Source organism: Euleptes europaea, chromosome 6 (genome assembly GCF_029931775.1).
Source record: "Euleptes europaea isolate rEulEur1 chromosome 6, rEulEur1.hap1, whole genome shotgun sequence".
NCBI classification, from domain to species: Eukaryota; Metazoa; Chordata; class Lepidosauria; order Squamata; family Sphaerodactylidae; genus Euleptes; species Euleptes europaea.
In genome coordinates this window covers 7,199,072-7,211,304 of record NC_079317.1, presented here as the reverse complement: position 1 = coordinate 7,211,304, position 12,233 = coordinate 7,199,072, and the positions used below count along the sequence as shown (strand labels likewise).

Here is a 12,233-nt window from a genome sequence, read left to right as displayed (position 1 = left end):
TTCTCTACCTTTAAGGAGTCTCAAAGCAGCTTACAATCACCTTCCCTTCCCCTCCCCACAACAGGTACCTTGTGAGGTAGGTGGGGCTGAGAGAGTTCTGAGAGAGCTGTGACTGGCCCAAAGGCACCCAGCAGGTTTCATGTGCAGGAGCGGGGAATCAAACCCGGCTCTCTAGATTGGCGTCCGCCGCTCTTAACCACTACACCACACTGGCTGCTTTGGAGGGTGGACTTAGGGTTGCCAGGTTTGGGTTGGGAAATACCTGGAGATTTTGGGAGTGGAGTCTGGAAAGGGCAGGGTTTGGGGAGGGGAGGGACCTCAACGGGGTATAATGCCATAGAGTCCTCCGAACCAGCCATTTTCTCCAGGGGAGCCGATCTCTATCGTCTGGAGGTCAACTGTAATAGCAGGAGATCCCCAGGTGCCACCTGGAGGTTGGCAACCCTAGGTAACTCCCAGGGACAACAGGAGTTTCTGATCAAGGATGAAGGAAGACAGAAGTCTGGAAGCAGATGAGCGATTAAGAAAAGGCCTATGTAAAGTACCTTTGATAGACAAGATTGTTTGGGAGCCTCTATCTGGGAACGTCATTCAATTAAACTGTCAAACATGGCAAGAATTTAAAAGATGAACAAGCGTTGACTTCAATCCCAATTGTTAAGGACAAGAGCAGGCCCAGTCCTCCGCTTGCCGCTCTCTTCCTCGGGAACATCTGGAGGAACGAAATCCGGCTCCCAGAAGGTCTGGCGCTCTCCAGAGAGTCATTATGCAAGCCGCCGGTTCTGCCCCAGTAGCGTCAGCCCCAAATCTGCCAGTCATCCAGAAGGGATGAGAAAAGGCAGTCAAGGAAAATAAAAATAACAGAAACCGTTCTCGAAGGCCTTTTATGCACGGACGTTTCCCCGCGGTCACCCCCGCCCACTGCTTCGGGGCTTCCTTTTGCTTATGCATGCCAGCATAGTGGTTAAGAGCGGTGGTTTGGAGCGGCGGAGTCTGACCTGGAGAACCGGGTTCGATTCCCCACTCCTCCACATGAGCGGCGGAGGCTAATCTGGTGAACTGGGTTTGTTTCCCCACTCCTCCACACAAAGCCAGCTGGGTGACCTTGGGCTAGTCACTGCTCTCTCATCCCCACCTACCTCACAGGGTGTCTGTTGTGGGGAGGGGAAGGGAAGGTGTTTGTAAGCTGGTTTGAGTCTCCCTTAAGTGGTAGAGAAAGTCGGCATAGAAAAACCAACTTCTTCTTCTTCTTCTTTGCCCATCAGAGGTCGCCTCCCTCTCCCCGCGCTGTGTTTTCCAGATGCTGTTGTAGCCAGAATCTGGAAAATGCTGGCAAAACGCACAGGGAGAGCGAGGCAACCTCTGGCGTGGCGGAAAAGGCACGCATCAGCAAAAGCAAGCCCCGAAGCAGTCGGCGGGGACGTCCGTGGGGAAACGTCCCTGCATAAAAGACCCGAGTCTCCTGCCTCGGAGTGGGGTAGCGGTTAGATTGCCAGCCGCATGAACGCACGCAGTTGCTTCACACTGAATCAGACCCTTGGTCCCTCAAAGTCAGTATTGTCTGATCAGACCGGCAGCGGCTCTCCAGGGTCTCAGGCGGAGGTCTTTCACATCACCTACTTGCCTGGTCCCTTTAACTCAGTGGTTCCCAACCTTTTTTTGACCAGGGACCACTAGGACTTTTTTGTTCGGTGCAGGGACCCCAAGGTTCAAAATAAAATTCTGAGAATTTGAAAATAAACTTTAATCATAACTGTTAAACATTAAACTTAGAATAATATTTGAATATATATTTTTATAATAGAGAACTTTTAATTGAAAATATTAATTTATTATGGCTTTATAACTTTGTTTCGCGGACCTTTAGTTCTCGCGGACCCCTGGGGGTCCATGGACCCCTGGTTGGGAACCAGTGCTTTAACTGGAGATGCCGGGGATTGAACCTGGGACCTTCTGCATGCCAAGCAGATGCTCTACCACCGAGTCACGGTCCCTCCCCCAAAGGACTGAGGATACCCAGGTTGAGAGCTTTATCAAGGTTCCTGACTGGACGTCCCTGGACCAGTCAAGCTCTCTCCGTTTCTCCCAGCCTGAGCTACCTTGCAGGTAGGACTGCCAACCCCAGGCGACGAGGAGGATGAAATGGAACCGCCATGGTCAGAGGCAGTGTTCCCCAGAATGCCAGTGATGGGGTTGGCACGAACAGGGGAGAAGGTTCGAGCCTCTATGGCACTGGTTCCCAACCAGGGGTCCGTGGACCCCCAGGGGTCCACGAGAACTAAATTAAGGTCCGCGAAACAAAGTCATAAACCCACAATAAATTAATATTTTCAATTAAAAGTTCTCTATTGTAAAATATATATATTCAAATATTATTCTAAGTTTAATGTTTAACTAACAGTTATGATTAAAGTTTATTTTCAAATTCTCGGGATTTTTATTGTGAACCTTGGGGTCCCTGCACCGAACAAAAAAGTCCTAGTGGTCCCTGGTCAAAAAAAGGTTGGGAACCACTGCTCTATGGCCTGCTTGTAGGCCTTCCGGAGGCAGGGCTGATCCAGCACGGCTTGTTCACCTGGGGAACCTCTTTTGAGTAATCGTGTCAGGTTAAGACGTTCAGTTTTGTCCCCCAGCATGCTGTTGCGATACATCCTGTTGTGCTTTAAGCAGCTTGACTACCCACTGTTTTCTAAGTGGGTTTTTTTGGCCCCTGCTGCTTGCACTTAAAGGTGTTTTTTTTGTTTTTTTGAGCGCTTGCTGCAGGTAATGTTTTATTTATCACCAGCGACCCGAAGCAGCGCTGGCTTGGCGGGTGCTTCTAGGGATCTCGCTGGTTTTTGTCTTAAATACTGTGGTATTTTTAAAATGTGTTATATTTTAACCTTAAAAAAAAAAAAAAACCGGGAGCCATCTCAGGAGCTGAGCCAAGAATGAGGGACACACGTTGATAGGAGGAGGAGGAGGAAGAGGAAGAAGCAGCAGCAGCAGGACTTGGTTTTTATACCCAGCTTTTTCTCTACCTTTTAAGGAGTCTCAGACAGGCTTACAATCACCTTCCCCTCCCCACAACAGGCACCTTGTGAGGTAGGTGGGGCTGAGAGAGTTCGGAGAGAACTGTGACTAGCCCAAGGTCACCCAGCTGGCTTCATGTGGAGGAGAGGGGGAAATGACTGCTATGGCAATTGGACTCTATGGAGTGGGGAAACCAACCTGGTTCACCAGATTAGAGTCAGCCGCTCATGTGGAGGAGTGGGGAATTGAACGCGGTTCTCCAGATCAGAATCCACTGCTCCAAACCACTACACCACTCTTAACCACTACACCACGCTGTCTAACTACCAGCTGGACCACAGCAAATGCAGCCGGTTGTTAAGCTCTGTTTGTAAAGTCCCACTCCAAATACCCTTTCTTAGGCCATTTCCACAAGCAATGCCGAAATCCATTTTTGTACGCAGCACTTTTGAGTTGCCAAGTGCTTTACAAGCTTTATTGTTTGCCCTCACAACAACCCTGTGAGGTAGGTTACTACAAACCCCATTTTACAAGTGAAGAACTGACAAAGGGGGACATAATGCCCAAGGCCTCTCCGGGAGCCCATGCTAGGAGGCAGGACTTGAATCCAAGTCTCCTGCGGTGAAAGTAGAATCCTTTATTCGCTGGACTATCTATTCCTCTCCTCCTGTGGGGTCATTCAAACGTAAAACCTATGTTAGAGCGTACATTTGCTAGAATATTGCAAAATTGTCTGCTTTCTAACTCCCATCAACAATATTCACAAGAACCTAAGGTTGCCAACTCCGGGTTGGGAAATCCCTGGAGCTTTGGGGGTGGCGCTTGCGGAGGGAGGGGTTTGGGGGAGGGGACGGACTTCCAGCAGGATTTAATGTCCACCCTCCCATTTTCGCCAACTAATCCCTGTAATTTGGAAATTAGATGTGATTCCAGGAGATCTCCAGGCCTAGAGGCCAGCAACCCTGCAAGAACTCGAATTCACATTAAGGGCCGATTCATTTGTTGGTAACCCGGGCAATTCTCTTTGGGCTTTTCCACCCAGAGTTTTTGGTGCAACATGGCTTCTTAGCTGCATTGGTTCCTCCCCTGCCCTTACAAGGTCTCCTGATTTTGAGTTTTTCCCGACCATTGGCAAACAATATTGTGTATAAGGAAGGGGGGAAGTGATACAAATAAAAAGCCAAGCTACAGCAAAAACTCAGTTGCAGAAATGCCCTTTTTTGGATGGGCAGGCTATGGGACTCTGCTGATCAGAACATTTGAAGCTGTCTTATTAGTAGGGTTGCCAGGTCCCTCTTCACTACCGATGAGAGGGGAGTGGACATGTTCATGGTCAAAAGGGATACTAGTCATGTTGCATGCCTATTCTCGCCAGGATCAGAGGAGCATGCCTATTATATTAGGTGCCGTGGAACGCAGGCAGGATGGTGCTACAGCAGTCGTCTTGTTTGGGGGCTTCCTGGAGGCACCTGGTTGGCCACTGTGTGACCAGACTGCTGGACTTGATCTGATCCAGCAGGACTTTTCTTATGTTTTTAAGTCTTCCTTCCCGTGGCCAGATTACTCATTGGTTGGGAGAGCTGTCTCTTCCTGCCCCACCTTCTGAAGTTTGGCCAGCCTCGATCCCAACACAATAGGCTGGCAATGGGATTTCCAGCTCTAGGTTGGGAAATACCTGGAGATTTTGGGGGTGGAGCCTTAGGAGGGCAGGGTTTGGAGAGGGGAGGGACCTCAGTGCCATAGAGTCCAAGTGCCAAGGCGGCCATTTTCTCCAGGTGAACTGATCTCTTATCGCCTGGAGATCAGTTGTAATAGCGGGAGATCTCCAGCCACCACCCAGAGGTTGGCAACCCTAGCAGGCACCCATCTTGTTTCCTTCGGTACGGTAGCTGTGAAGGATTATTATTTGAAGTGAATTGCTCACAAGGGAGACAAAGCATGAAATGTTGCTCAAATGCAAAATTTGGGCCTTTTTAAACATCTTCCCTCCTTGCCTGATTCTTGCCCTCTGCAATGGACCGAAAACATCAAGCTGCCTTATACGGAGACAGACCCTTGGTCTGTCAAATTCACTATGGTCTTCTCTGACTGGCAGTAGCTCTCCAGGGTCTCTGCGGCCTCACATCACCGGATCCTTTTAACCAGAGAGACTGGGGATTGAAGCTGGGATTTTCTGAATGCCAAGCAGATGCATTACCACTGAGCCATGCCCCCTTCCCTGATAGTCTTGAACACATGAAGCTGCCATATACTGAGTCAACCCCTTCGTCCATCAAGGTCAGACTGATAGCAGCACTCTAGGGTCTCAGGCTGAGGTCTTTCTCATTATCTGCTGCCTGGTCCTTGTGACTGAAGATGCCAGGGATTGAACCTAGGACTTTCTGCATGCCGACCAGATGCTCTACTGCTGAGTCACAGCCAAGGATTGCTTTTTGGGGATACTTCCCCTATTTCAGGATTGCCTTGACCCCAAAAATAGAGGTCAGCTCCACAAAACTGCCCTCCGCCCAGTCAGGCAACTGACCACGGCCATGATCGACATCAACGTTTAGCTCAGGTAGTCAGGACTTTTTGAGGATGTGGCTTTAAGTTTCCCTTGTTCTTGCGCTTTGGAGTCCCTACCCTGTCTATTTCATTAACGGGTTTAAAAAAATAATAAACCAGATGCGTCATTTGAATGACGCGGCAATGATTATGATATAAACTCGGTGCATTTAGACCAGATTTAGTGATGTGAATTTAACTGCAAACAAGGCAGAAACCTTCGACCAGGAAGAATTTTCTAACAGTCAGAGCGGTTCCTCAGTGGAACAGGCTTCCTCAGGAGGTGGTAAGCTCTCCTTCCCTGGAGGTGTTTAAGAAGAGGCTAGATGGCCATCTGTCAGCAATGCGGATTCTATGACCTTAGGCAGATCATGAGAGGGAGGGCATCATGGCCATCTTCTGGGCATGGAGTAGGGGGTCACTGGGGGTGTGGGAGGTAGTTGTGAATTTCCTGCATTGTGCAGGGGGTTGGACTAGTTGACTGTGGTGGTCCCTTCCAACTCTATGATTTTATGAATCCTCAAATTATGTCATAAGTAGGGATGCGGCATGCTTTGAAAAATTAAGCCACGGTTGAATTAATTCATCCACAAATGGGCCGCGGAGGCCCATTTAAATTAATTCATAAATCTACGCTCATCAGAGCAGGGAACACCTGAAGCTGCCTTATACTGAATCGGACCCTGGGTCCATCAAAGTCAGTACTGTCTACTCAGACAGGCAGAAGCTCTCCAAGGTCTTGGGTTCAGGGTCCTTTACATCACCTACCATCTGATCTTTTTAAGTAGAGATGCTGGGAATTAAACATGGGGCCTTCTGCATGCCAAGCAGATGCGCTACCACTGAGTTGTGGCGCCTCCCCAAGTCTTCATTGTCACTGACACCCCCCAAAAAATGTGACCAATCATATCATTCAGAAAAAGGAAGTCGAGGATTCTTTCACACAACCCACATCACATCACATGGAAATGGGGGGACAGGTTCATCACTCAATTATTACAGCACCCTGTGACAACTTGAATGATTGCCGACACCACTGACATGACTTTTGTATTGCTCCCGAACATATTTTGCAACAGAGGCAACTCCCCTACCCCACCCCAGTTTCAGCTGCGAGCGCCAGAGTGATTTGGCGATCCCATCCCAGCACCTGTGGATATTGCGGTGCTCTGTCCCTACGCATGCTTGCTCGGAAGCAGGGCTCGTCGAGTGGAATGAGGATTCCTCCCCGATTGTGAAAAAGATGTAGCCTACAAGAAGTCACTGCTGTGTTAGCCCGCATGTGGAAGCTAGCATGCTCGGAGAGCGAGGGATGCACACAAAAAATCTCCCAACTTTTTTTTTACTTATGCTGAGAAGTTACCCGGCAGACTGATTTTGTGAGTGGAAGAGCGGTGGGCAGAGGTGGGGGTCCTTAACCCTTTCCAGTTCCACCTCTTGTCAAAATCCACCTCCACCACCAACGGGATCTATACCGTTTCCACCAAGGATGGGAAAAACAATGCGGTGGGGCATTTTGCGCAGAAAGATGGCAGGAAGGGAAAGGGTTAAGTAGATCCCCTCCAGAACCACTTTTCAGTTTAAAAAAAATAAAACCGGGAAACGGTTTAGGAGTCTGCCGCATAACGACTAGTTTGGCGCTAGGTGTAAGCTACTACACGTAGTACTGCGACTATTGTATGTACTCTAGGTGGTTACTGCCCGGCTGATGAGATGGTCCGCTTGGCACTCGATTAATTAAAGAGAGCAGCTAATTTTACAATCCAGTGAACTCCCGCTCAGGTGACGCGACGTTTCAGACAAAGCTTTCCAAAGGAGACCGAGGTCGTCAGGGTTTCAGGTCGCCCTCCCGAGAGACGCATGGGGAAGGGACGACAGCTCGTCAAAAGGTGAATTCAAACTGTAGGACAATTATCGCTGGCCGACCTTCTTGTCCCCGAGCCACTGCCTCGCTGTCCACTTTGCATTCAGACGAGGTGCATGGAAATGAATTTGCACTACTGTATTTTTAAAGAAAAAAAAAACATTGTTGTGCGTGATATGTGGACTTCAGCATGCTTGTTACTGGAATTTCTCTTCTCCTTTGTTTTAAGAGCGAGTAAACCTGCCACGTGAATGCGTAGAGAGGGCCAAGAGCCGTGATGCGGCAGAAATCTTTTCTTCTCGCGCGCCGCCCTTTGCGCACACACACAGACACGCAAAAGTCCCCGGAGTAGGTGACGTGACGCTGCGGCCTGATTCAAAATTCATCTTCGGAGCTATCCGCTAAAAGCATCACTCGGTCCTGCATGCTGTTGAATTCCCTCTGCTGGGAAAGGAGAAAGGAAGAGAGAAGCAGAGACGGGGGGAAAGGAGCAGAAAAATAATATCAACGGCAAGGGAATAAAATATTTCTTTGGCTTTCAGGCTCCCCCTCCCCCAGCCACACTGTTGAAGTCAGTGGTGCATTTCCACCCTCGATGGACAAAAATATACAGGTTGAGTATCCCTTATCCGGACTGCTTGGGGCCAGAAGTGGTCCGTATTTTGTAAAAAAAAAAATTATTATTATTTTCAAAATCATTTTATATTCCATTAATTAATTATATTGTAACAATGTTTTCTTATCACATATATATTTGTGGTCCGTATTTTGGATCTTTCCGCATATTGGAGTGTTTTAGAATTTTCGCATATACATAATGAGATATCTTGGGGATGGGACCCAAGTTCTTTTATGTTTTGTGCAGACTTTAGAACTAATGAAAAGGGAAGAACAAAAAAACTCAACCTCAACTAGACAAAGAACCTAAAAGTTGAGCTGAAAATTATAACAAAATACTGATACTATTTATTATGCCGTGTACACTAAATTAAAAACACTGGGCCTTATATATACAGGCTGATCAATTAAACAAATATATAAAATAGTGGCTAATTTTCCAACATACGTTGGCCAATACGTTTTATCATTGATGATGTACACTTCCACACGACACTTGAAATACATTATAAGACCTCTGTGTGAGCCAATCTAAACGGTGAAAATTCCACGTTGTAGAACAACAACGGGCCACACAATATAGAAGGTTATCCCTTTACAGCATACCTTTTTATGCATATGTATTCCTGGATGTTTCTAAAAGATGTAAATGTACATATGACCACTGAAGAAGGCCACTTAGGCCGAAACGTGATTGGGTTATTTATTGGTCATTTATATTGACATTTATCATCAACTATGTTGGAAAATTAGCAACTATTTTATGTATTCTTTTAATTGACCAGCCTGTACATTTAAGGCCCAGTGTTTTTAATTTCGTGTCCACTGCATAATAAATAATATCAGTATTTTGTTACAATTTTCAGCTCAACTTTTACGTTCTTTATATAGACTTTATACATAGCGCCTGAATGTAATTTTAAATATTTTGAAGAATTGTGTGCACATTGAACCATCAGAAAGCAAAGGCATCACAATCTCGCCAGAATACCTGTATCAGCTTTTAAACAAGAGCAACAACGAACGAACGAACCACGGCAGGCTTTCAGTCTCCACCTACGATGCCGTGGACACTGTATTTTATTTTTGTAGGCGTGAGGAAACATTGAAAGCAGGCAGCATAAATCTGCCTGCATTCAGGCTCGAAGGATCTTTTGGATTAGACGGGCTATGGGATGTCCGGATAAGGGATACCCTGCCTGTACTTAGGTTTGTATTGATTTGCCTTTTTTGGCTGCAGGGTTCAACTTTGGTAATTGTGTCACACCAATGTGAGGGGTCTGGTATACCAAGCATAGCAACTGGGCCTCCTGATAACCACAGATCTCATTTCAATTAAAAAGAAAACAAGTTTCTAGTCCTTATTGAAGCAGACAGGCACTCCTACTCTGGACTCCTACTCTTTTCTACTGCTGTGTGTGTTAAGTGCTGTCAAGTCGCTTCTGACTCATGGCGACCCTATGAATGAAAGTCCTCCAAAATGTCCTAACTTTGACTTCCTGTAGAGCGTTTGGTCCGAGCGCCATTGTTTCTTGGGGGCTCCCAGGAGACACCAAGAGTCGTTTAGATTTGGAGTGCAGAAAGCACCCCAACTCGGTCCTAAACAGTGGATCAAGAAGCAGGAAATTCCCCTGCAGCCTTCAAGAGCGGTTGGACTCCCATATTCTCTGAGAGAGCCTTTATTAAGCCTCTCGGCATTTTGGAAGTTGTCCCCGCTGGCACATAGGGGCTACCATTGCCACGGACGACTCTTTGGATTTAGGCTTTGACCTCCTCTATACATTAACATCAAAGAATCTATGAAAAGAACAAGAAGCCTCACCTTTGGAAGTCAGTGTGAGTAAAAAGACACTTTTTGCCTTTATCTTGATTGAGAAGACCTGAATGACGATAAAAACACCTACGAAAACCGGCGACTCCCTCCCCAGCGTAATTAGACTTTTTAAATAAACAAATGCCATTAAATGAACCGACTAAGACCTTATCAACTTGATCAGTGAGTAGACGCAATAAAAGGGACTTTTGAATGACTTTACAACTACCAATTAAATGTTTTGAGGGGAGGAAGGGAGACAAAACCTTCCCCCCCCCACTTCCAGTTCTCTTTGATTCAATAATCCAGCCACGTCGCCTCTTAAGACCGGAAGATAACAAGAAGGGCTTTGTTACCATCGAAAAGACAGGGCAGATTGGAAGACTTGAAGTGAATCTCCCCGTGTAACCATCAGATCGTTCCTACCACTTAACCACCGAGAGGAGACGACGCAGGGTCTATGATACTGCAGTTTCCTGTCTACTTCCTTTTCTTTATCTGTGACGCTTTGAAGCGTAATTGAGGATATTTTGAAAATTACAAAGCCTGCTTCTATATAAGAATACAAGCAGATATGTCAAACAAGAGGATGGAAGAGATGTTACTCAAACAAATGGACATGTTTGCAGTGCAACAAGATTTACTCTTTGAAAAACAACAAGCGCTCTCACATCAAGTATTTCAACTAGCTGAGATTATGAATATCCTATTTAAATCAATTAATGGAATTAATGGAAAACTGGATACAATTATTGAGGAGATCCACGATATGAAGACCCAAGATACGACAACAATTATCTCAATGGAAATAGAAGGTTCTACTAAGGAGATGACTATTGAATGCTATGTGGAAATGGTGATAAAATCTGGAAATAATGACAATGAATTAGAACAATTTATTCTTAAAGAGGTAGCTGCAAATGACCAGCTGGCAATGAGAGAGAGCAACATGAGAGAATTCAATACCTCTACAATCTACTTGTCTGAGTTACTGCTGACAGGAGGAACATTATTATCCCAAGAAAACACTTCCTGGCAGCCAGCGATGGAGGGAGACATGACGAAGGATCTTACCAAGAAGCTGCTGGAAATTTTAACAAGAAGCCAATGGATACAATTACTGGGATCTTCTTTTACATTTTCAGAGGCCAGAATTGCAGCTACTATACTGAAAAATGGGGGTTGGAGATTGGGAAATAAAGAAGGACTGGTAGATCCCCTCCCAAAACAAGATAATGGCTAAGATGCTGCTTATTTTTGGGGTGTAAGGGAGGCACGGTGGATTTACTTTGATGAATTTTTAAATGGAAAAATTTGTTTATGTATTGATCTAATCCCTTCATTATAGAATAATAGAATGTTATATAGCAACAATGATGATAATATTATAACTATGTAGGACTTGAAATTGCTTATAGAAGTAGTATAGATAGCTTAAAGCAAGTCTGTATGAGAGAAAATAAGGATTAGAAATCAATTTGAAATGCAAAAGTGTTAACCAGTAGAATTAGTGACTGAAGAAGATGCGGAGAAGTCATATATAGCAGATAGCATTGAATACTATAGATAACATATTCTCAGTAATAGCAATGAGCTTTTTTTTGTTATAAGTAGTTACAACTGAATATATTGTTGAGATATGTTTATTTTTGTTGAATTGTAGAAAAAAATAAAAATAATTTAAAAAAAAAATGTCCTAACTTTGACAGCCTTGCTCAGATCTTGCAAATTGACGCAAAAATCTTGCAAAATCTGAGCAAATTGCTCAGATCTTGCAAATTTCTACTGCTAGTGACAAACACGGCTACCCATTGTGATCTACCGCAAGGAAACTCTGTCCATGAGCCAAAAATAGGCAGGGAAGAGACCAGTTCCACACAGCCCTAGCGTGTCGATACCTTTTGCTTGTGTCTCTTGAAGCCGTTTCTGCGCCGGCGGTTCATAATCTTCACGCTGTAGAGGGTGACGAGAATCATGAGGGCTCCGGCGATGCCGACCCCGACTGGCACCAGCATCCCGGACATGTAACCCGCCTGCAAGGAAAGAAGAGGCAGCTGCAGGAGTAGCAAGCAGACGGTCAGCTCAGATGTGATTTTTCCTCCCTTTGGCTGAGGTTGCCAACTTCCAGGTGGAGTATGGAGCTCTCCCGAAATTTCGATGATCTCCAGGCAAAAGAGGTCAGCTCCCCTGGAGAAAATGGCTGCTTTGGAGGGTGGACTCTGTGGCATTGTTCTCCACTGAGGTCCCTCCCCAGGCTCCACCCTCAAATCTCCAGGAATTTCCCCAAGCCAGAGTTGACAACTAGGGTTGCCAACCTCCAGGTGGTGGCTGGAGATCACCCGCTGTCACAACTGACCTCCAGGCAACAGAGATCAGTTCCCC

General features: G+C 46.0%; 1 protein-coding gene across 1 annotated transcript in view; it reads right to left on the bottom strand.

Annotated features, from left to right (window-relative positions):
- Positions 1–7,774: 7,774 nt before the first annotated feature.
- The window catches only part of ARMH4 (armadillo like helical domain containing 4), a 46,805-nt gene continuing 42,346 nt past the window's right edge, over positions 7,775–12,233 (bottom strand). Inside the window, exons 7-8 of the mRNA XM_056850694.1 lie at positions 11,750–11,884; positions 7,775–7,861 (exon numbers count right to left, since the gene is read on the bottom strand). Coding sequence (XP_056706672.1) covers positions 7,796–7,861; positions 11,750–11,884 — 201 coding nt within the window. The 3' untranslated portion in view covers positions 7,775–7,795. The remainder of the gene's footprint in view (positions 7,862–11,749; positions 11,885–12,233) is intronic.